The 24,435-nt window shown below is 53.6% G+C and overlaps 1 protein-coding gene and 1 pseudogene across 3 annotated transcripts in view; both read left to right on the top strand.

Annotated features, from left to right (window-relative positions):
* LOC140394381 (uncharacterized) overlaps positions 1-24,435 on the top strand; it is a 394,661-nt gene that overhangs the window by 49,028 nt on the left and 321,198 nt on the right. For all 3 annotated transcript variants that reach the window (XM_072481612.1, XM_072481601.1, XM_072481593.1), the window contains exons 5-8: positions 15,829-16,049; positions 18,287-18,455; positions 21,047-21,189; positions 21,927-22,110. In XM_072481612.1, the coding sequence (XP_072337713.1) occupies positions 15,829-16,049; positions 18,287-18,455; positions 21,047-21,189; positions 21,927-22,110 (717 nt within the window). The remainder of the gene's footprint in view (positions 1-15,828; positions 16,050-18,286; positions 18,456-21,046; positions 21,190-21,926; positions 22,111-24,435) is intronic.
* On the top strand, positions 13,130-13,274 carry LOC140408077 (U1 spliceosomal RNA; annotated as a pseudogene).

Below are 24,435 nucleotides of genomic sequence, written 5' to 3'. Positions count from 1 at the left end.
ACAGTGTGTCTTAACCCATATACGGTGGATAAATGACTGTACGTCTCCTTGTTTAAATCAAACAATATTTATTTGCATTCATACAATGGCATTGTTACACAGTCACACCATCAACATAAGTTACATTACAGAGTATGATAAGTTTATACGAGACCTTAACTTAAGTTCAGAGTGACTAGCTATTACCAGACAGATATTGGCCTTTATCTGTATCCTGAATCCTGTCGTCCTCAGTGTCCGGTCCTTGGTCTGGTCTGTACCTGGCTTTGGTCTTCCTTCGGTTGGTTGGGTGATGGTCTTCCTCGTGTTGGCCAGTAAAGGTCACTGTTGTTGGTTGCTGCTGCAGAGAGAGATTCTAAGGTGGTGCAGCACCATTTCACCTGCTTGGATTTTGTGCCCTTTTGGGGGGTCTCTGGGTCATTGTCAATCAATTGATCAGGGCTCAATCACCCTGATCGATCAAATCCAATCAGGGGATGCCACATTGATTTTGGGGTGGGCACTCAGTGGCCATGCCTGCAAGTATTGGGGGCAGGTAGGCCCTTCCAAATAAGGAATTTAGGTGCTGCTGTGTCTGGTAAACACGTGTGATTGACAGGACAGTTCTATTGTTCCTGGGATAGCCTGGAGATGGCCTTTTCCCAGTGTATAGGAGAAACTGAACCTGCAGTTTATTCATCAGTGTCTATTTGAGCTGCAGCTTGTTTGTCCTTAAACCAATTCTCCCAGCATCCTATGCAGGACACCATCTTAGGTGGTGGTTTGGCCACAGAGGGTAGGGTATTCATGGGAGGGTGGAAGGCCGGGGGGGTGGTTGTGGGGCTAGGATGCTAGGATGGGATGTCCGTGCCGCTGGCCAGGCCCCCTATTCAATCAACCTGGAGGCGATCAGAGCATCCCATGGCGCACAGGTTGTGCGGCCTCCCGTGCCTGCCCGGGCCCCATGTCCTGCCGCTTTTCACTCTCCTCCACATTCTCTTCATCGGATGAGGCTTGCCGTTCCTCCTCCTCCAGCGCACTGCCCCTCTGCTGCGCGATGTTGGGGAGGGCGCAGCTGGCTGCCAAGATGCGGACAACCCTCTCAGCATCATACTGGAGGGCCCCTCCAGAGCGGTTCCAGCATCTGAACCTCATCTTCAGGAGCCCGAAGCACTGCTCGGTCACGCCCCTGGTCGCTGCATGGACTATAGCGGATCTTCGCGTCGGTCTGTGGCCTCTGGATAGGCGTCATCAGCCACGCCCACAGTGGATAACCCCATGTTGCCCAGGTGCCAACCCCTCAGCTGGGCGGCAGGGAACTTCGAAGAGTGTGCCATTCCATCACAGTCCCATCGATTCCCTGGGGTGATGGTGGTGGGGATGGTCTGACCAGCCCATCCCTCACACCCATCTGACAGAGCACTGAGGCAGGTTGTAACAGTGGTAGCAGGTGTTCAATGTGAACAAATATTTACAGATACGTGCCCTAGCCCCTATAACTAAGCTGTGCCCTGCACCTCTGCCATTGTAACTGATGTCTAACTTTCTGGCCTTACCGGCCCTAATGCTACGTCTAAGTGGATCCCCAGACGGTACAGTAGGAGTGGAGGCGGCCTGCTGTGATTCTCGCCCTGTGACCTGGGTCTCCGTTGGCCGGCGTCTTCTCAGGTGACTGGGCCTGAATGGGTCTGGCTGTTGCTCAGGTGTCGCTGCTGGCTTGGTGCCGCCCTGATCTGCCCGCTGCCCACCTAATGCACCAGGGACTGGTGGGGGGAGTCCGAGGTGCTACGGTGTTCTGCCACCTCCCCTGTAGGAGTCACCGGTACGGGCCCTCACCTCCTCCTCCCTCGGGGTGCCCAATGGCCCCCAGGCTACTCCATGGGACAGGGATGCAAGCGGAGCTAACCTCTGAGGCTTACCTGCCACCTGGCGCTGACAGTCCTGGAGACCCACTCTGGTCCCGACCAGGGTCCGCATTCATGGCCATGGCGCACAGGGAGTGGACCATCTCCATCTGGGACTGCGCCACATCACCCATTTTATTCATAAGAGCAAATTACTGCGAATGCTGGAATCTGAAACCAACGAGAAAATCTCAGCAGGTCTGGCAGCATCTGTAGGGAGAGAAAAGAGCTAATGTTTCGCTTTGACAAAGGGTCATCTGGACTCGAAACGTTAGCTCTTTTCTCTCCCTACAGGTGCTGCCAGACCTGAGATTTTCCAGCATTTTCTCTTTGGACCCATTTTATTCATATGTACAAAGCAAGAACGTGGCCAGGGATAGGATTGGACTACTTAAGGACAGTGGGGGGAAATCTATGTGTTGAGCCAGAGGAAATGGGCGCGTTACTAAATGAGTACTTTGCATCAGTGTTCACACTTTGTGGGAGCTAATTCTTGGGTAGGGTGTGTGGATAGCCTGGTTCATGTTGACATCAAAAAGGAGGAGGTATTGGGTGTTTTAAAAGACATTAAGGTAGATAAGTCTCCTGGGCCAGATGGGATTTACCCCAGCATACTGAGGGAAGCAAGGGAGGAAATTGCTGGGGCCTTCTCTGACTTCTTTGTATCCTTATTGGCCACAGGTGAGGACTGGAGAATAGCTAATGTGGCACCACTGTTTAAGAAAGAGATAATCCTGGGGCGAGATTCTCCGACCCCCCGCTGGGTCGGAGAATCGCCGGGGGCTGGCGTGAATCCCGCCCCTGCCGGTTGCCGAAGTCTCCGGCACTGGAGATTCGGCGGGGGCGGGTATCGCGCCGCGCCGGTTGGCGGGCCCCCCCGCTCGATTCTCCGGCCCGGATGGGCCGAAGTCCCGCTGCTAAAATGCCTGTCGCGCCGGTGTAAATTAAACCACCTACCTTACCGGCGGGACAAGGCGGTGCAGGTGGGCTCCAGGGTCCTGGGGGGGGGCGCGGGACGATCTGGCCCCGGGGGGTGCCCCCACGGTGGCCTGGCCCCCGATCGCCGCCCACCGATCCGCGGGCGGGCCTGTGCCGTGGGGGCACTCTTTCCCTTCCACCTCTGCCACGGCCTCCACCATGGCGGAGGTGGAAGAGACTCCCTCCACTGCGCATGCGCGGGAAACTGTCAGCGGCCGCTGACGCTCCTGCGCATGCGCCGCCCGGAGATGACATTTCCGCGCCAGCTGGCGGGGCACCAAAGGCCTTTTCCGCCAGATGGCGGGGCGGAAATTCGTCAGGCGCTGACCGAGCCCCTCAATGTTGAGGCTCGGCCCTCAAAGATGCGGAGCATTCCGCACCTTTGGGGCGGCGCGATGCCCGTCTGATTTGCGCCGTTTTGGGCACCAGTCGGCGGACATCGCGCCGTTTCCGGAGAATTTCGCCCCTGGAAACTATAGGTCGGTGAGCCTCATGTCGGTAGTAGGTAAATTATTGGAGAGAATTGTCAGGGACAGGATTTATACCCATTTGGAAACAAATTGACTCATTAGCGATAGACAGCAAGGTTTTATGAAGGGAGGTCATGCCTCACTAACCTGATCAAGTTTTTTGAGGTGTGACAAAGACAGATGAGGGGACGGCGGTGGATGTTGTTTGCATGGACTTCAGTATAGCCTTTGGAAAAAAAAGTGCCTCATTGCATACTGGTACAAAAGGCGGAAGTCACACAGGATCAGAGGTGAGGTGGCAAGATGGATACAGAACTGGCTCGGTCACAGAAGGCAAAGGGTAGCAGTAGAAGGGTGTTTTTCTGAATGAAAAGTCGTGAGTCGTGGAGTTCCACAGGGATCTGTGCTGGGGCCTCTGTTGTTTGTAGTGTACATAAACGATTTGGAGGAAAATGTAGCTGGTCTGATTAGTAAGTTCGCGGATGACACCGAGGTTGATTGAGTGGCAGATAGTGTTGAGGATTGTCAGAGGATACAGCAAGGCATAGATAGGTTTGAGACCTGGGCAGAGAAATGGCAAATGGAGTTTAATCCGGACAAATGTGAGGTAATGCATTTTGGTAGGTCTAACGTAGAGGGGAAATATACCCTAAATGGCAAAACTCTTAAGAATATATAAAGTCAGAGATCTGGGAGTACAGGTCCACAGATCTTTGAAAGTGGCAACACAAGTGGACAAGGTAGTCAAGAAAGCATATGGAATGCTTGCCTTCATTGGATGGGGCATTGAGTATAAAAACTGGTAAGTCATGCTACAGTTGTATAGAACCTTGGTAAGGCCGCACTACACCACCAGAAGGACGTGGAGGCTTTAGAGAGGGTGCAGAGGAGGTTTACCAGGATGTTGCCTGGTCTGGAGGGTGTTCGCTATGTGGAGAGGCTGAATAGACTTGGACTGTTTTCATTAGAATGACGGAGGTTGAGGGGTGACCTGATAGTGGTCTACAAGATGATGAGGGGCATGGATAGAGTGGATGGGCAGGCACTCTTTCCCAGGGTGGAGGGGTCAGTCACCAGGAGGCATAGGTTTAAGATTCATGGGAAAATGTTTAGAGGAGACATGCGAGGCAGGTTTTTTACACAGAGGGTGGTGAGTGCCTGGAACGTGTTGCCAGGGGAGATCGTGGAAGCAGATACATTAACGGCATTCACAAGGCATCTTGACAAATACATAGATAGGATGGGTATAGAGGGATACAGCACTAGGGAGTACTGAAGGTTTTGGCCAAGGATGGTATCATGACCTGTACAGGCTTGAGAGCCGAAGGGCCTGTTCCCGTGCAGTATTGTACTTTGTTCTTGACTGTACCGCCACCTTCTGGGCTTCTGTCATATCTGCCAATGACTGCACCATCTCCCTTTGGGACTCCCTCTGCGTCTGTGCCACGTTGGCCAGTGCTTGGGCAATGCCATCGACGTTCCTAGCCATGGCCTGCTGCGACTGTGCCATGCTCAGGAACGCCGCTGCAATGTCCAGTTGGCTGTGGCACATGGTTGCCGGTGGGGCGGTAACCCTGTCCTGAGCCACGGTCAGCCCTGCACAGAATTCCCCAGGTCTTGGACATGCTAATCCATATCCAAAACCGTCGCCCCCAATGCCTCCACCGTGGACGCCTCGCATGCGGTGTTGGCCTGGGTGGCACGCAGTGTTGGCACCACCTCCTGCTCCTGCACGGGGTTGGACTCCTCCAACTGCACCTGAAGGTGCTGATGCTCGCCGACAACCCCTCATGTAGTCCCGGGCTCTGCGACTTCCTCTCCACGATTGATGGGACTGTTCGTTCCAGAAGCCCGAGACCCATCTGGACAGCAGCTAGTCCCTGGGTTCGACCCCCCTCTGACCGTCCGCCCCCTCGGAAATTCCTACCTGCACCTTGTGGTAGTCACCACTGTTTGTATATAGTACACATATGAGATGTAATACGGTAAGGCTCCTGTACTACAGGTACGGGGGTAGATTCCTGCCTGCTGGCTCCGCCCAGTAGGCAGAGTATAAATGTGTGTGCTCACCGAGCTGCAACCATTTCGGCAGCAGCTGTAGGAGGCAACACATCTCTGCGTAATCAAGCCTCGATTACTCTCTACTCTCATCTCGTCGTAATTGGTAGTGCATCAATTTATTAAGCAGAGATTTTACAGCGATGGACCTTCACATCAAGCCAGATCGCCTGCAGCTACACCCCCAAGCAGACAACGCCACGTTGGCCTTTGACCACTGGCTAGCTTGCTTTGAAGCCTACATCGGATCAGCGACAGAACCACCCTCAGAGGCACAGAAACTCCAGATCCTGTACACAGGGTTGAGCTCCGATATTTTTCCTCTTATCTGGGACGCGCCCAACTACACTGAGGCCATGGCGCTTCTGAAAGAGAACTACACCCGGCCGATCAACAAAGTCTACGCCAGGCACCTCCTGTCCACGCGGCACCAACTCTCCGGTGAGTCATTGGAAGATTTCTGGCGCGCCCTGCACGCCCTGGCGAGGAACTGCGATTGCCAGGCAGTTTCGGCCGTTGAACATACCGAATTCCTAATCAGGGACGCTTTCGTTACGGGCATAGGGTTGGCGTACATCCACCAGCGCCGCTTAGAAGGGGGTACGCTCGACCTCGCAGCCTCTTTCCCGGGCCCGTTTCCAGAGTCATCCTCCTCTACTCCACCGCATCCAGGAGGGTCTCAAGTTTGGCATTCATGAACCTTGGTGCCACTCTCCTTGCTGCCATCTTGTTGGCTGGGATGGTATGTGTGGGAAGTGATGCACGATCAATTGCACAAAGACTTGAGTTGGGTACAACTGAGGCTTTATTGCTCTAAGACATGGCCTCCCACAGCAGCTGGCGAAATGGCTGCAGCATGGAGGACACACATATTTATACTCCGCCTACTGGGCGGAGCCAGCAGACAGGGACTACCAACGTACCTGTAGTACAGGTCTTACCATACATCACCTAATCGAGGTGCAACAGTGGTTTACCACATTCACCCCCTGTTAAAATTGAGTCCGGCGGGGGTGGTGGAGAGCTATAGACAACAAATGGTTTTCTTCTTTTTTTTTACATATACATTTACAATATTTGATAGAGAGAAAAAAATGTCTTTTGAAGTCCAGTGGACCAGTTAGAGGTTTAACCGGTCCGGGGCCTTGATGTTCCGCTGGGAGCGACGTAGTGGTGGCGGCGATGCCGATGCTGGTCTGATGTACGGAGCCTCCAGGAGCGTGCTGAAATCCTCTTCATCCTCGGGGTGGGCAGGGGGAGGACGGATGGTCCCGCGGGGGAGGTTGCTGCTGGGAGCGCTGGGGGTGGTGCCGGGCCGGGGGGGGTGGGGGGGGGGCTGTAGAACCTGCTGGTGCCAGGTCCCTGAGGAAAACAGTATCCTGGCGGCCGTCGGGGTACGCCACGTAGGCATACTGGGGGTTTGCATGGAGCAATTGCATCCTTTCCACCAACGGATCCGCCTTGTGGGGTCGGACATGCCTACGGAGAAGGACGGGCCCTGGAGCTGCGAGCCAAGTCGGGAGTGACACCCCGGATGTGGACTTCCTGGGGAAGGCTAAAAGACGTTCATGGGGTGTGTTGTTAGTGGCAGTGCACAGTAGTGACCGAATGGAGTGTAGTGCATCAGGGAGGACCTCCTGCCAGCGAGAGGCTGGGAGGTTCCTGGACCAGAGGGCCAGTTGGACGGCCCTCCATAACATCCCGCTCTCCCTCTCTACCTGTCCGTTTCCCCGGGGGTTGTAGCTTGTCGTTCTGCTGGAGGTGATACTCCTGCTGACCAAGAACTGACGCAGCTCATCACTCATGAACGAGGATCCCCTGTCACTGGATGTAGGCGGGGAAGCCGAACAGAGTGAAGATTGTGTTGAGGGCTTTGATGACGGTGGCAGACGTCATATCGGGGCATGGGATGGCGAAGGGGAATCTGGAGTACTCATCGACCACACTGAGGAAATACGTGTTACAGTCGGTGGAGGGGAGGGGCCCTTTGAAATCCACGCTGAGGCGCTCAAAGGGGCAGAAGGCCTTCACCAGGCGCGCACGGTCCGGCCGGTAGAAGTGCGGCCTGCACTCCACACAGACCTGGCAGTCCCTGCTGATTGTCCGTACTTACTCGACAGGGCAGATTGTGGGCCTTTATGAAATGGTACAACCATGTGACTCCCGGGTGACAAAGGCTGTCGTGCAGGGTCCGGAGTCAGTTTACTTGTGCGCTGGCACATGTACCTCGGGATAGGGCGTCTGGGGGCTTGTTGAGCTTGCCGGGGCGATACAAAATCTCGGAATTGTAGGTGGAGTGCTCGATCCTCCAACTCAAGATCTTATCATTATTGATCTTGCCCCGCTGTGTGTTATTGCACATGATGGCTACCGACCATTGGTCAGTGAGGAGAGTGAATCTCCTGCCGGCCAGGTAATGCCTCCAATGCCGCACAGCTTCAACGATAACTTGGGCCTCTTTTTCAACGGATGAGTGCCGAATTTCTGAGGCATGAAGGGTGCAGGAAAAGAATGCCACGGGCCTGCCTGCCTGATTAAGGGTGGCGGCAAGGGCGACATCTGATGCGTTGCTCTCTACTTGAAAGGGCAGTGTCTCATCTACTGCGTGCATCCCGGCCTTGGCGATATCGCTCTGATACGTGTGGCGATGTGCATCACTGTGGGTACACGGGGGTTAATGTAAATACATGTAGGCTAGCTAGACACTAGAGGGAGCACCAGAGACATCACACACACACTCAACCAATAGATCAGTTAGATAGGACACGGCCAATGGACATTCACGATACACACAGAGGTGGTACGACCACAGGAGGGCATTACACCAACCCATATATAAAGGACACCACACACATGATCTGCCTCTTTCCAGTGGAGACAGTCAGTGAGTAGAGACACAGGGTTGATTCAATATCACTCCCACCACGTGGATTGCAGCAACTGGTTAGTCAGTCTGGGTAGCTATAGTAGGATTAGTAGTAGTGTTGAACCCGAGTAATAGAAGTGTAAATAGTTTAATAAACGTGTTGAAGTTATCGCCACGTCTGAACCTTCCTTTGTCAAGTGCACCACAAGGAAGCCGCTTATGCTACACCTAGAGCGTAAAAAATCAACACGGGCAAAGGCCTGTTGTGCCTCGGCCGTCAGGGGAAAATGGGTTGACGGTATTAGTTGGCGGGCCTTTGTCCACATAGTTTGGGACCCACTAAGCATAGTACGAAAAGAACCCCAGGCAGTGTTTGAGGGCCTTGGGGCAGTGGGGGAGGGGGAGCTCCATGAGGGGGCACATGCGGTCGGGACCGGGCCCCAGAACTCCGTTCTGGACCACATAGCCGAGGATGGCTAAGCGGTTCGTGCTGAACACGCACTTCTCCTTGTTGTAGGTGAGGTTTAGGAGAGTGGTGGTGTGGAGAAATTTGGCACGGTTGGCGTCGTGGTCCTGCTGATTGATGTGTTGGGTAGGCTGGGTCGAGGTGAACTGCACTTGATGCAGTGTAGCGAGAGACAGACCTCCAACACTTGATAAAATGCAACACCATTTTATTCAACATCCAAACTATTATACATGATCAACTGTGGGTTGACACTATGCTGACTTGACTGGAGGCCTGACACTAGCCTGACCAGACTAACCTAGCTACTACATGGTGTAGGCACTGGCTAGCTCACGAGCTCTGACTGTCTCAGAGGCTGGGTCCCGAGAGAGTGGGAAAACTGGTGCCCTCTGGCTTTATAGTGGTCGTGTCCTGTCTGGTGATTGGCTGCTCTGTTCTGTGTGCTTACTGGTCATCCTGTGTGTCAATCACTGCCTGTCTGCACTCCATTGTATACATAGATGTATATTATGACACTGATCATGGCCGCAGATGGTTGTCTAGGTACGGAAAGGTGGCCAGCACACCGTACCGGTCGACCATTCGGTCCATCTCCCTTTGAAAGACCGAGACCCCGTAGGTGACGCCGAAGGGAACCCTGAGGAAGTGATAGAGGCAGCCATCTGCCTCGAAGGCAGTGTATAGACGATCCAATGTACGAATGGGGAGCTGGTGGTAGGCGGATTTGAGGTCTACAGTTGAGAAGACCCGGTACTGTGCAATCTGATTGACCATATCAGATATGCGTGGGAGGGGCTACGCGTCGAGCTGCGTGTACCGATTGATGGTCTGGCTGTAGTCCACGTCCATTCTGTGTTTCTCCCCAGTTTTAACTACTACCACTTGGGCTCTCCAGGGGCTGTTGCTGGCCTCGATGATGCCTTCCCGAAGCAGCCGCTGGGCCTCGGACTTGATGAAGGTCCTTTCCTGGGCGCTGTACCATCTGCTCCTGGTGGCTAATCCGAGGTTAGATTTGCGAAGAGGGAAAGCGGATCAACCTTTAGGGTCGCGAGGCCGCACACAGTAAGGGGTGGTAAGGGCCCGCCGAATTTGAGGGTTAGGCTCTGGAGGTTACACTGGAAGTCCAGGACGAGTAGCAAGGCAGCGCAGAGGTTAGGGAGCACATAGAGGCGGAAGCCGCTGAATTCTACGCCCTGGACCGTGAGTGTGACTGTACAGTACACCCGGATTGCCACAGAATGGGATCCGGAGGCCAGGGAGATTCTTTGGTTGGCGGGGTGTACCGCGAGGGAGCAGCGCCTTACCGTATCCGGGTGGATGAAGCTTTCGGTGCTGCCGGAGTCCAGCAGACAAGAGGTCACGTGTCCGTTGATTTTCACACTGGTCGATGCGGTGGCCAGGTTGTGCGGACGAGACTGGTCGATGGTCACTGAAGCAAGTCGTGGTCAGTCGTCGCTGCTGTAGGATGACGGGGAGCCCGGGGGGCCCTGGTCCTGGAACGCTGGCGGCGCCCATGTGCCGTGGGGGAGACAAGATGGCGGCACCTGAAGATCTTGAGGAGGACAAAATGGCAGCACCCATGGGCCGCACATGACGGGGGTTGAACAAGATGGCGGCGCCCATGGGCCGCACGTGTTGCTCAGGGGGGAAGATGGCGGCGCCCACTGGCCGCGCTTGGTCTGAGGGGGAGAAGATTGCGGCGCCCATTGTCCGTAAATGAGGGGGTGGGGGTGATAGCGGTGACTGCATGGGCCTGGCACACCGCGGCGAAGTGCCCCTTCTTGCCGCAAGCCTTACAAAGGGCAGCGTGGGCCGGGCAGCGTTGGCGGGGGTGTTTCTGCTGGCCGCAGAAATAACATCGGTGACCCCCGGGGTTTGCTGGCTGGCGCGTGGCGCAGGCGTATTGGCTGGGTAAGGCCCCGCTGGGGCGGCCATCTGTGGGGTCCACGATGGGTGGGAGGGGTGGGCCGCGTGGCTGGGGATGTAGGCGACCGTCATGGAGAGCGCTAGTTTCTTTGTCTCCGCTAGGTCGAGCGTGGCCCCCTCTAACAGTCGCTGGTATATGAGGTCCGACCCAATCCCCGTAACAAACGCGTCCCGCATAAGGAGGTTTGAATGTTCAGTGGCCATAACAGCCTGACAGTAACAGTCCCAGACGAGTGGGATTAGGGCCCGCCAGAAGTCTTCTATGGACTCACCAGGGAGTTGAGAGCGAGTGCCGAGTGTGGTGATATACATCACTGTAAAAGCTATCTCCAAGTCTGAACCTTCCTTTGTCAGAGTGCACATCAAGGAAGCAGCTTATGCAACGTCAAGAGCATAACAAAATAACGAGTACTTGCCTGGCGAAGAGCGTGTTCATCTTCTGAGCGTAATTCTCCTTGAGAAGCGTCATGGTTTCGGTGTAGTTCGGCGCGTCCTGGATTAGCGGAAAGACGCTGGAGTTCAACCTTGAGTACAGGATCTGTATCTTCTGAGCCTCCGAGACAGGGGTGGACGCCGAGTTGATGGACGCCTCGAAGCAAGCTAGCCAGTGTTGAAAGTCCTTTTTTGCGTCGCTTGAATGCGGATCCAGCTGCAGGCGATCCGATTTGATACGGAGGTCCATCTTTTGAAAATCTTAGAGCAATAAATTGATGCACGATCAATTGCACAAAAACTTGAATTGGGTACAACTGAGGCTTTATTGCTCTAAGATGTGTGGCCTCCCACAGCAGCTGGCGAAATGGCTGCAGCATGGAGGACACACATATTTATACTCTGCCTACTGAGCGAGCCAGCAGGCAGGGACTACCAACGTACCTGTAGTATAGGTCCTACCATACATCACCTAATCGAGATGCAACAGTGGTTTACCACAGGGAGTGAAGTGTGTATATGCAGCTGCAGTTTGTCAACCTCCCGAATTTCAATCTCGAAACCGGCAAACCCGGCACCGTTTCTCATTGGAATCAATTGTGTTCCATTTGGCACAGGTGTTATCCCCTTAACAGCAGCAAAATCGGTCCAGATGTGGCCCCAGTTTTGCTGTTGTGAAAAACCACAAATTCTGCGATGGTATCAAAACTTAGGGCAGGATTCTCTGTTCCCCAACGCCGATTTCATAATCGGCAATCGGGCGGAGAATCCCTTTTTGCGATCGAATAGGGGGCACGCCTGTTTTCGGATGCTATGCCCCCTCCAAAACAGAGTCATCGGGGAGTACGCCGCATGCCGTTGGGAGGGCCTCAGTGTCGTGTTGGGTGCTCTGCTACACAGACGAACCAACACGGTTGTGGAAGGTACAACTCAGTTTTATTACTAACAATATTAACATTTGTAAACTGGTTACTGTGGTTCGTTCATCACCCTCTAACCTGTGGACCCAGCCCTAACACTATCTTGGAGAAGCACTCAGCACATGGTGTATGTCTGAGTGGCTTGCTGTGAGCTCTGTGCCCTGAGCTGTCTCCTGCTGGAATGAATCGGAAGTGTCGTGTTCCCCGTTTTATAGTGTGTCTGCTCTTGCTTGTGATTGGCTGTGATGTTGTGTGTGTATTGATTGGTCCGTTGATCTGTCCATCAGTGTGTATGTGTGTTTGCACCATGATGTTTATCTGAATATCATGACACTCAGGACCTTACCTGAAGGCCCTCCCCCGATGCTCCACCCCCGACGGGCCAGGTTCACGATGGCGCGGGGCACATGTGCTCTCAGTTTTCATGAACCTGGCGTGGCGGCTGCGGACTGTATCCAGCGGTGCCATAGCCGGGGGTGGGGGGGGGGGAGCCGTGCCGCTGGCCGGGGGGGGGGCTTCGGCGAGGGCTCGGGAGACTGATGGGGGGTGGTCTGGGGGTGGGGAGGGGCTGAACGGGGGGCACTAACTGGCAGGTCGGGTCTGCGCGTGGCCGCCGCCATTTTGTACAGCGTGACCTCTGCAGGTCATCGTCATGCACATCCGCGGCCACGGACCCGGACCCGACCTATACAAACTTTTACAGTCAGTTTTTATCTTCCCCGCAACATTCTCTCGTACTCTATGGGCGCGATCCTCCGGCCACGCTGCGCCAGAAAAGCAGCTCGCCGCAGTGCAGCACGGCCGTTGATAGCCGGGAAACTGTGCTCCCCCGTACACAGCTTGCAACACCTCACAGACTCAACATAATCTCGCGAGACGTTGCAAGGGGAATCCCCCACACAATGCAAATCTGCATATTAGAGCAAGGTAGTAAGCCTCACTCAAAAGTGCAGATGCCCGAGGTACCTGAGGCTTTGGGATTCAATTTCTTCGCCTTGGAGAACTTGGGTGAGCACCAATTGGTTCTGGTCCCCATAATCGAGGGAATGTGTAACTCTGATGGAAATGTACAGTCAAGACAATTCGAAATGTTCTGTAATGTTTATGATAGATTTTATGAATAAAGTATATTTTTTGAGAAAAAAAAGGTTCGCCCAGGACGAGGCTAGCCCATTGCACTTCGGGTGTCCTGACGCCTGCGATGTCCCCAAATGCGGGATACTCGACTGCAAAATTTGTGGTAGTGGGGGACTGCGTTCGCGCTCTCCCCTGATTTATAAACCAAAAATAGAACCACATGTATCACATTTCGTGGAAAACAATTTGCATCCTGCTTGTGCTTGTTTACCAACAATTTATCCACATTTGCCTTAAAAATATTCAAACTCGGAGTCTCATGTCATTGTTTCATCCCGAGCAGCTCGGTGACACAGGACTCTGTGCTCTACGGACTGTTTCCAGGGACACACACCGAGACAAACATCAATTGCTGCTGGAAGGTCATCAACTCGGTGAAAGACACTCTTTGGTCTGCCCGAAACTTGCTGATCTTCCAGTGCAAAGAATTGTCCTCGACCTAGTGTTGCAGACTGGCACATTCCAAGGTCCAGGACTATGTGCTGAGGGAAGCACTCAAGCTTGGGGCAGCTGCCGCCAAGGCGCAATGGAGAAAGACCACTGTGTAAGGTCTTTCCAGCAAATGTACACCGAGGGGCGGGTAACAGTGTAAACCCCCCTCGGTCTGGGTCATTAACACTCCAATGTATAAAACAAACATGACAATGTAAATATTTAAGAAGGAATTGTAACGTAAAGAGCGATATGTGTGTAAGGTTATCAAAATTGAATGGAAGAAAGTCAAGGGAATGTGTAACTCTGATGGAAATGTACAGTCAAGACAATTCGAAATGTTCTGTCATGTTTATGATAGATTTTATGAATAAAGTATATTTTTTGAAAAAAAAAGAAAAGAAAAAAAACTGGTCCCCATAATCAGGGAACAGCTGGAACAGCACTTATGGGGATCTCCAAAAGATTGGTAGTCCCCAGTTGCATGCCCTCTGGGCAGGGTGCTGCCCTGGCACTGGTGGATACCTTGGAAGTGCAAGCTGTGTGCCAATCTGCCATTGTCCAAGTGGTACTGGCAGGGGTGGTGCCAGGTTGTGTTCCATATTGTGGAACCTTCCCATATTGTGTTCGGGATGGGGGCGAGGTTGGGGATTCCTTTGGGGGTCTCGGGATCGGGATGCCTATTAAAATGGCGTCCCGCCCTCTCGCTGCAACGGGGAGTTCCAGCGATTGGAGCTCCCCATTGTAAAAAACGGGGCTATGTGCGGCCTCGGCCGTGCGTTCCCCATTCAGGCCCTTTATTCAAAGTGAGACGTGATGAATAGCCATCCTGGGGGTTACCATTGATCAGAAACTGAACTGGACTAGCCACATTAATACTGTGGCTACCAAAGCAGGTCAAAGGATAGGAATCTTATGACAAATAACTCACCTCCTGACCTCCCAAAGCCTGTCCACCATCTACAAGGCACTAGTCAGGAGTGTAATAGAATGCTCTCCACTTGCCTGGATGAGTGCAGCTCCAACAACACTCAAGAAGCTCAACACCATCCAGGACAAAGCAGCCCACTTGATTGCTCCCCCTTCAATAAACATTCAAACCCTCCACCACCGACGAACAGTGGCGGCCGTGTGTACCATCTACAAGATGCACTGCAGTAACTCACCAAGGTTCCTTAGACAACACCTTCCAAACCCACGCTCACTACCACTAGAAGGACAAGAATGTTGGGAAAACTCTGCTCCTTCCAATCATTGGCTGTTCCCAACAGATACCTGGGAACTTCACCACCTGGAGGTTCCCTCCAATTCACTCACCACCCTGACTTGGAAATATATCGCCGTTCCTTCACTGTCGCTGGGACAAAATCCTGAATCACCCTCCCTAACAGCACAGTGGGTGTACCTACACCTGAAGGACTGCAGCGGTTCAAGAAGGCAACTCACCACCACCTTCTGAAGGGCAACTAGGGATGGGCAATAAATGCTGGTCTAACCAACGATGCCCATATCCCGTAAATAATTTTTTAAAAATAGCCATGTGTTTATCGGCACTGAGAATGCCGGGAGGCACGTGCCAAATGCTCTCGCTCGGGGACTTTGTTCCCTTTTGGGAAGATCGTGCCCTATTTTCCCCATCTTAATCAATCCCTTTGTCCTCCTTTATTGAATTCTAAACTGCTCCCCATGCAGACATGGGGAGAATGTGCAAACTCTACACGGACAGTGACCCAGGGCCGGGTTCGAACCCAGGTCCTCGGCGCCGTGAGATGACAATTTTTATCATATTATGGTCGCTCCTCCCAAGGAGCCTCGCACTATTAGATTGCCAATGATTACCTTTTTCATTGCACAATACCCAGTCTAGGATGGCCTGTTCTCTAGTTGGTTCCTCAATGGATTGATCCAGAAAACCATCCCGTATACACTCCAGGCATTCCTGCTTCGCAGTATTGTTACTAATTTAATAGTGACTAATTTGATTTGCCAATCTATATACATATTAAAGTCATCCATAATCACAGATGTTCCTTTATTGCATGTGACTTTAATTTCCTGTTCAATGCCATTCCCGACATCACCACTACAGTTTGGGGGTCAATATACAACCCCCACTAATTTTTTTTGTCAATTGGTCCTTGAGACGTTGTGACTCCAGTGAGTGTTCCTGCTCATGTTTCAGGAATCTGCTCAAAAGCAGGAAGAGGAACTGAACATAGTGTTTAGATAAAGTGGAGTGTTTTGTTTTCTTGTTAAGGTGATTCCTGCCCTGTCAGTGATGATGGAGGTGGGGGAATGCAGTGTGACAGCAAAAGGCCTGGAACAAGAGAGAGACAGATTGACTTGGAGAGCGGAGGAGAGTGTGAAGACCCGCAGGAGTCTGCCCTCTACGTCCTGATCACTCTCCCAGCCGATGAGCTGGAGCAGATAGCGGAGGAGGCCCAACAGGCGCAAGGCACACAGAAAGCATTAAATAGGGTGAGAGATATGAACATACAAACGGAGAAATTAGGAGCTAGAGTAAGCCACTCGGCCCCTTGAGCCTTCTCCGCCATTCAATAACATCCTGGCTGATCTGACTGGAACCTCAACTCCACATTCCTGCCCATCCCCGGTACCATTGACTCTCTTATTAGTCGGGAATTATCTCTAACCTCAAAAATATTCATGGATTCTCCGAGCTTCCGCGACAAAATCGGCGCGGGGGTGGAGAATGGGCATCAAACCGGAAATTCGCACCAGCGCCGCTCCCGCGATTCTCTGGTCCGCTCGGGAGTCTCTCGCGCGCGAACTACGCGGCGCGGGTAGGGGGCCGTTGACAGAGGCCCCGCGCGATTCTCTGGCGAAACCGGCCGAGTTCCCGATGGCATGGTTCTAATCACCTATCGACCGTCGGGGACGTCGGGTGAGTCCGCGGCCGCCCTGGTGGGGGGCAAGGGCATCGTTCCCGGGGGGGGGGGGGTGCTCATGGACGGCCAGGGGAGCGATCGGGCGTCACAGACCCGCGGGCGTGCGCAATCCCGGGGGAGCCTACATTTTTGGTGCCGTTCCGCGGTGCGCGTCCGCCATGGCGCATGGACCAGCCGCTGCAGGCCTTCGCCGTGCGCATGCGCGGACTCCTGACCGGAAGTGCGGGGCTCCGTATCCGCAGTCGGAGCTGCGAGAAGCGCTCCAGGGCCCTGAAAGCCCCCTGCACATGGGAGAATTTTCCCCTTCATTCTCTCCTGCTGCCCTCTCATTTCTCAATGATGCCCCTCCAATGCCCGGTTCGCTTTAACTCTGAGACTCACAGTAAACAATGGCGGAGAAAGTCCAATCCAGTTGGAGAGTGTTGGGAAAACTCTGCTCCTTCCAATCATTGGCTGTTATGGGCTCCCTTCCCACTGGATCCAATCAATCCTGACCCCACAACTACCACCCCCCCCCCCCCAAAACACCTTATTCCACCAAATCCCTCACTCCCTCCAAATCTCCAACACCCCCAAACCCCTCACCCTCCAAACCCCTCACCTTCCAAATCTCCAACACCCCCAAACTCCTCACCCTCCAAATCTCCAACACCCCCAAACCCCTCACCCTCCAAACCCCTCACCCTCCAAATCTCCAACATTCCCCAAACCCCACACCCTCCAAACCCCTCACCTTCCAAATCTCCAACACCCCCAAACCCCACACCCTCCAAACCCCTCACCCTCAAAATCTCCAACACCCCCAAACCCCACACCCTCCAAACCCCTCACCTTCCAAATCTCCAACACCCCCAAACCCCACACCCTCCAAACCCCTCAGCTTCCAAATCTCCAACACCCCCAAACCCCACACCCTCCAAATCTCCAACATTCCCCAAACCCCTCACCCTCCAAACCCCTCAGCCTCCAAATCTCCAACATTCCCCAAACCCCTCACCCTCCAAACCCCTCAGCCTCCAAATCTCCAACACCCCCAACCCCCTCACCCTCCAAATCTCCAACATTCCCCAAACCCCTCACCCTCCAAACCCCTCACCCTCCAAATCTCCAACACCCCCAAACCCTTCACCCTCCAAACCCCTCACCCTCCAAATCTCCAACACCCTCCAAACCCCTCACCCTCCAAAACTCCAACACCCTCCAAACCCCTCACCCTCCAAATCTCCAACACCCCCAAACTCCTCACCCTCCAAATGTCCAACACCCCCAAACCCCTCACCCTCCAAACTCCTCACCCTCCAAATCCCTCACCCTCCAAATCTCCAACACTCCCCAAATCCCTCGCCCTCCAAATCTCCAACACCCCCAAATTTCTCACCCTCCAAATCTTCAACACCCCCAAACCCCTTACCCTCCAAAAGTCCAACACCCCCAAATCCCTCACCCTCCAAATCTCCAACACCCTCCAAACCCCTCACCCTCCAAATCTCAAACACTCCCCAAACCCCTCACCCTCCAAATCTCCAACACCCCCAAAACCTCACTCCCTCCAAATCTCCAACACGTGCCCAAATCCCTCATCCTCCAAATCTCCAACACCCCTCAAAACCCTCACTTCCCCAAATGCCTAACACCCCCCCCCCAAACCCTTCACTCCACCCAAACCTCTCACCCTCCAAATCTAAATGTTCGCCCGACTCCCTCACCCCTAAAACCCCAACTCGCCTACACAACCCTCCATTTGACTATTTCTGCTCCAACTATGCTTGGTTTGGATCCTCATTTTGAATGTTCTCTGTCCTACAGCCTCTGTCCAGATCCCTAAGCAGATGTCAGCCAGCCCCAGGGAAGGTTCAGGGACAGAGGCCCAACATCCTGAGACAACCAACAATCGACTCCTCTCAGCTCTGCAGTCAGAAATCCCGGATGACCTATTATGGGGGTTCACTAGCTGGGGTGAGGAGAGGCCCAAGTGGTGAGTGCGATATGTGGTGTTTCACTGAGTGTCAGAGTCCAACAGCCCCAGGAAATTGTACGCTGGAGAGAGCAGGATTCAGACAGACTGAGTTACACAGGGAGAGACTGAAGTGCACGGGGAGAGGCTGAGATACATGGGGAAAAGGCTGAGGTACACGGGGAGAAACTGAGGTACATGGGGAGAGAGACTGAAGTACACAGGGAAGAGGCTGAGGTACACGGGGAGAAACTGAGGTACATGGGGGGAGAGACTGAAGTACACGGGGAAGAGGCTGAGGTACAGGGTGGGCAAAGGCTGAGGTCCACAGGGGAGGGGCTGAGGTACATGGGAGAGAGGCTGAGATGCATGGGAAAAGGGCTGACGTATGCAGGGGAGAGGCTGAGGCACATAGGGAGAGGTTAAGGTAAATGGGGGAAGGGGGGAGAAGCTGAGGTACACGGGGAGAGACTGAGGTAAACAGGGGAAAGAGGCTGAGGTATATAGGGAGAGGCTGAGGTACATGGGGAGAGACTGAGATACATGGGGGAGAAGCTGAGGAGCACAGGTGAGAGAAGTTGAGGTACATAGGGAGAGGCTGAGGTACATAGGGAGAGGCTGAGGTACATGGGGAGAGACTGATGTACATAGGGAGAAGCTGAGGTACTTGGGGGGAGAGGCTGAGGTACATAAGGAGAGGCTGAGGTACATGGGGAGAGGCTGAGGTACATAGGGAGAGGCTGAGGTACATGGGGAGAGACTGAGGTAAACAGGCGGAAGAGGCTGAGGTACATGGGGGAGAAGCTGAGGAACACAGGTGAGAGAAGTTGAGGTACATAGGGAGAGGCTGAGGTACATAGGGAGAAGCTGAGGTACTTGGGGGGAGAGGCTGAGGTACATAGGGAGAGGCTGAGGCACATGAGGAGAGGCTGAGGTACATAGGGAGAGGCTGAGGCACATGGGGAGAGGCTGAGGTACATAGGGAGAGGCTGAGGTACATAGGGAGAGGCTGAGGCACATGGGGAAAGGCTGCGATGTATAGGGAGAGGCTGAGGTACATAGGGAGAGGCTGAGGCACATAGGGAGAGGCTAAGGTACATAGTGAGAGGCTGAGGCACATAGGGAGAGGCTGAGGTACTTGGGGAGAGGCTGAGGTACTTGGGGAGAGGCTGAGGCACATAGGGAGAGGCTAAGGTACATAGGGAGAGGCTGAGGCACATGGGGAGAGGCTGAGATGCATAGGGAGAGGCTGAGGTACATAGGGAGAGGCTGAGGTACTTGGGGAGAGGCTGAGGTACATGGGGAGAGGCTGAGGCACATGGGGAGAGGCTGAGGTATATGGGGGCGAGGCTGGGGTACATAAGGAGAGGCTGAGGTACTTGGGGAGAGGCTGAGGTACTTGGGGAGAGGCTGAGGCACTTGGGGAGAGGCTGCGGCACATGGGGAGAGGCTGAGGTATATGGGGGCGAGGCTGGGGTACATAAGGAGAGGCTGAGGTACTTGGGGAGAGGCTGAGGTACTTGGGGAGAGGCTGAGGTACTTGGGGAGAGGCTGAGGTACTTGGGGAGAGGCTGAGGCACATGGGGAGAGGCTGAGGTACATGGGGAGAGGCTGAGGCACATGGGGAGAGGCTGAGGTATATGGGGGCGAGGCTGAGGTACATAAGGAGAGGCTGAGGTACTTGGGGAGAGGCTGAGGTACATGGGGAGAGGCTGAGGTACTTGGGGAGAGGCTGAGGCACTTGGGGAGAGGCTGAGGCACTTGGGGAGAGGCTGAGGCACATGGGGAGAGGCTGAGGCACATGGGGAGAGGCTGAGGTACATAGGGAGAAGTTGAGGTACATGGAGCAAGAGGCTGAGGTACACGGGGAGAGACTGAGGCACGTGGGGGCAGAGGCTGAGGCACATTTGGGGAAGACTGAGTGGAGGTAGACACTATGGGCAGCACGTTAGCACAGTGGTTAGCACTGTGGTTCACAGCTCCAGGGTCGATTCTCCGCTGGGTCACTCTCTGTGTGGAGTCTGCACGTTCTCCCTGAGTCTGCGTGGGTTTCCTCCGGGTGCTCCGGTTTCCTCCCACAAGTCCCGAAAGACGTGCTGTTAGGTAATTTGGACATTCTGAATTCCCCCTCTGTGTACCCGAACAGGCACCGGAATGTGGCGACTAGGGGACTTTCACAGTAACTTCATTGCAGTGTTGATGTAAGCCTACTTGTGACACTAATAAAACTTATTGTTATTATTACAGCAAAAAAAGTTGATGTACACAGAGAGAAGGCCTGAGGTACACGGGGGTGCGAAAGTTGTGTTGGGGTAGGTGGGAGGTGAGGTTGAAGTGGGCAGACTGATATCCTGTACAAGCTTTATACCTCACCTGACAGTGCCCAGGGTGCAGGGGTAACCCCTCCAATCACTCACTCTAATCCTAGTATTTACCAGCAGGGATGAGATAGGAGCAAGGGTAATATATCCATCAAACATTTCCTAAATCAGGCCAGCAGGTCAGATGGCCATCCCCAGTGTTCAGTCTGCGGTTCTGGGGTCCTTTGTGGCATTCTGTCTGTTCATTGCTGCCTTGTCACTGCTGTTTTCTGCCCTGTTCCCCCCTCTCAGTGAAAAACAGCCCCAATAACCAATGTGGTTCAAGACAACAAACAGAGCCACCTGTCTCTCTGAATGGACAGTTACAGCTTCCGCCTCTCAGCTCAAAGATTGGAGCAGGGCTGCGGCCAATGGAGGGTGAAGGCAGTGGTGAGGTAAGACTAGGCATTAGGACCAACTTTAGGGGGTGTCTTTCTTGCAAGTCCAATCAGAATGTTCCCGAAATTAGGGCGGCATGTGGCGCAGTGGTTAGCACTGGAACTGCGGCGCCGAGGTCCCTGGTTCAAATCCCAGCCCTGGGTCACTGTCCGTGTGGAGTTTGCACATTCTCCCCGTGTCTGCGTGGGTTTCGCCCCCACAACCCAAAGATGTGCCGGTTAGGTGGATTGGCCACACTAAATTGCCCTTAATTGGGAAAAAAAATAATTGGTACACTAAAAAAATTTTTTTAAATTTTTTTAAAATGTTCCAGAAATTTACTGATCCCTGGCCCCATCAAGACGCAACATTGCAGAACTTCCAATTCGGCCCTGTTAAAAAAAATATGTATCCGAGTGGGAGCTCTGCTCTGGGACATTCATTCTCACCCAGGACTCCCATGATTGAGGGTTCAAGTCCCATCAGGGTGAGTGAAGATTGTGCAGTACTGCAGGAGTGCTGCAGTACCAATATTCAAGGGTGTACAACTTCGACTTACCAATGAGCGTTTGAAATTTGGCATTTGTCCTAATGAGTGGGAGACGAATATCTTCGGTAACATGTCTCTTTCCAGCTGTGTGTTTTACAAGTGACACTCATTGCCAGATGTTAGTTTGACAGGGGTTATGTATTGGTCTCTTCTCCTTTCTCTTTCTGCTAATTTGACCAATCGTGTGTTTTGATTGTGGAATAGTTGGGCAGGTGGAAATTGCCCTCGATTAAGACGCCGTCAATAGCAGCAGCACGGCATGCTGGGAGACTAAGAGTAGGAGCAAAACCTGAAGCAACACAACTCAAACCGAGATTGGATCTACTCCTATTGAACGACATCAACCATCAAAAGCAGAAGGAGGAAGATATCCATGATGAAACAGCAGGTAGGGAATGACAGATATATTCCGACTGTCAGGAACAACATCAGATGGTAGCCATTACACTACACAATCGACCATTTTTGTCCTAGTCATCAACCCCCAACTCCACACCCAAAATAACATCGACATCCCAAACGACAGCACAGTCCCAAGCCCAGTCCCAAATCGCCAACTATCTCTGCCCAACCCAACCAATCAAACCAGCACCTCATTCTGTGGAATGCTGGATGAGGACAGTGTAGAGGGAGTTTTACTCTGTACCTAACCCCGTGCTGTACCCCGTGTTGTACCTGTCCTGGGATTGTTTGATGGTAACAGTGTAGAGGGTATTTTACTCTGTATCTAACCCCGTGCTGTACCTGTCCTGGGAGTGTTAGATCGGGACAGTATAGAGGGAGCTTTATTCTGTATCTAACCCCGTGCTGTTCCTGTCCTGGGAGGGATTGATGGGGACAGTGTAGAGGGAGCTTTACTCTGGATCTAACCACGTGCTGTGTACCTGTCCTGGGAGCGTTTGATGGGGACAGTGTTGAGGGAGCTTTACTCTGTGATGCACGATCAATGACCACTAAAGCGAGGTTGTAGTCCAACTGAAGGCTTTAATAAGCTAGATGTTTCCCCCAGCAGCTCAGGTACAGAATGAGGGCTGCTGGGACAGCACGGGTTCTTATACCCCGCCTATCAGGGCGGAGCTATTATACACTCGAGCCAATAGCAAGCATACAGGTTCTACCAATGGTACTTTAGCCTCTCAGGTACCGTAATACCTATAATACCACATTCACCCCCTGTTAAAAAAAGTCCGGCAGGGGGTGGTGGCCAGAAACTATAAAACATAACAACATGGTATAATTAGTTATGGAGGTACAGTAATACCTCCGTACAGTGTTTAGTCACTATTTACAAGTCTGGTAGCTATGTACATTCGGTGTTTTATATTTACAGATTACGGTTAAAATGAAGCAATCAGTCGATCGGGGGCCCTGGTCGTCCTCTGTGATCGTCGGAGCCTCCGGTGGTGACTCCGGTGGAGGCTCGGGCGTCTGTGACTCCAGGAGTGTGGCTTCGATCTCCATGGCAGCTTCATCACCCCTAGACGGCGCTGGTGGGGAAAACGGCTGACCTGGGGAGGGAGCGCCTGCTGGGGGCGTCGGTGGGTGGGGGGGCCTAGGCAGGGGCGGCGGAAGGACCGACCCTCCTGTAAGGTGTGCGGTGGGGGGGAGGGGGGGACTGGTGGCTGGAATGTGCGTGGAGGTCCGGCGGGCACCCGGTCCTGTAGGGAGACCGTATCTTGTCGGGGTACGCCACGTAGGCGTACTGGGGGTTAGCATGAAGCAGATGGACCCTCTCGACCAACGGGTCGACTTGTCGCCCGCACGTGTTTTCGGAGCAGGATGGGTCCGGGTGCTGCCAGCCAGGTCGGGAGCGAGGTCCCAGAGGAGGACTTCCTAGGGAAGACAAGGTGATGTTCGTGAGGTGTCTGATTGGTGGTTGTACAAAGTAGTGACCGGATGGAGTGGAGGACATCTGGGAGGACTTCTTGCCAGCGGGAAACTGGGAGGTTCCTGGACCGTAGGGCCAGTAGGATGGTCTTCCAGACCGTTCCGTTCTAGCTCTCTACCTGTCCGTTACCCCAGGGGTTGTAACTGGTCGTCCTGCTCGAGGCGATGCCCTTGCGGAGCAGGAATTGACGCAGTTCGTCGCTCATAAAGGAGGACCCCCTATCACTGTGTATGTAAGCGGGGAACCCGAACAGTACAAAGATGCTATGGAGGGCCTTGATGACGGCGGAGGCGGTCATGTCGGGGCAGGGGATGGCGAATGGGAACCGGGAGTACTCGTCAATCACGTTCAGGAAGTACGTGTTGCGATCGGTGGAGGGGAGGGGGCCTTTGAAGTTCCATGCTGAGGCGTTCAAAGGGACGGGAAGCATTTATCAGGTGCACTTTCTCTGGTCGGTAGAAGTGCGGTTTGCACTCCGCGCAGATTTGGCAGTCCCTGGTGGCAGTCCTGACCTCCTCGATGGAGTAGGGCAGGTTGCGGGTCTTGACGAAATGGAAAAAGCGAGTGACCCCCGGGTGGCAGAGGTCCTCGTGGAGGGCTCGGAGGCGGTCCACTTGTGCATTGGCACATGTGCCGCGGGACAGGGCGTCAGGAGGCTCGTTTAGCTTCCCGGGACAATACAAGATCTCGTAGTTATGGGTGGAGAGTTCGATCCTCCACCGCAAGATCTTGTCTTTTTTTATCTTGCCCCGCTGTGCAATATCGAACATGAAAGCCACCGACCGTTGGTCCGTGAGAAGAGTGAATATCCTGCCAGCCAGGTAA

The sequence above is a fragment of the Scyliorhinus torazame genome, chromosome 2 (assembly GCF_047496885.1).
Source record: "Scyliorhinus torazame isolate Kashiwa2021f chromosome 2, sScyTor2.1, whole genome shotgun sequence".
Taxonomy (NCBI): domain Eukaryota; kingdom Metazoa; phylum Chordata; class Chondrichthyes; order Carcharhiniformes; family Scyliorhinidae; genus Scyliorhinus; species Scyliorhinus torazame.
The sequence above is the reverse complement of the archived record's forward strand: the minus strand, read 5'-3'. Positions and strand labels throughout refer to the sequence as shown.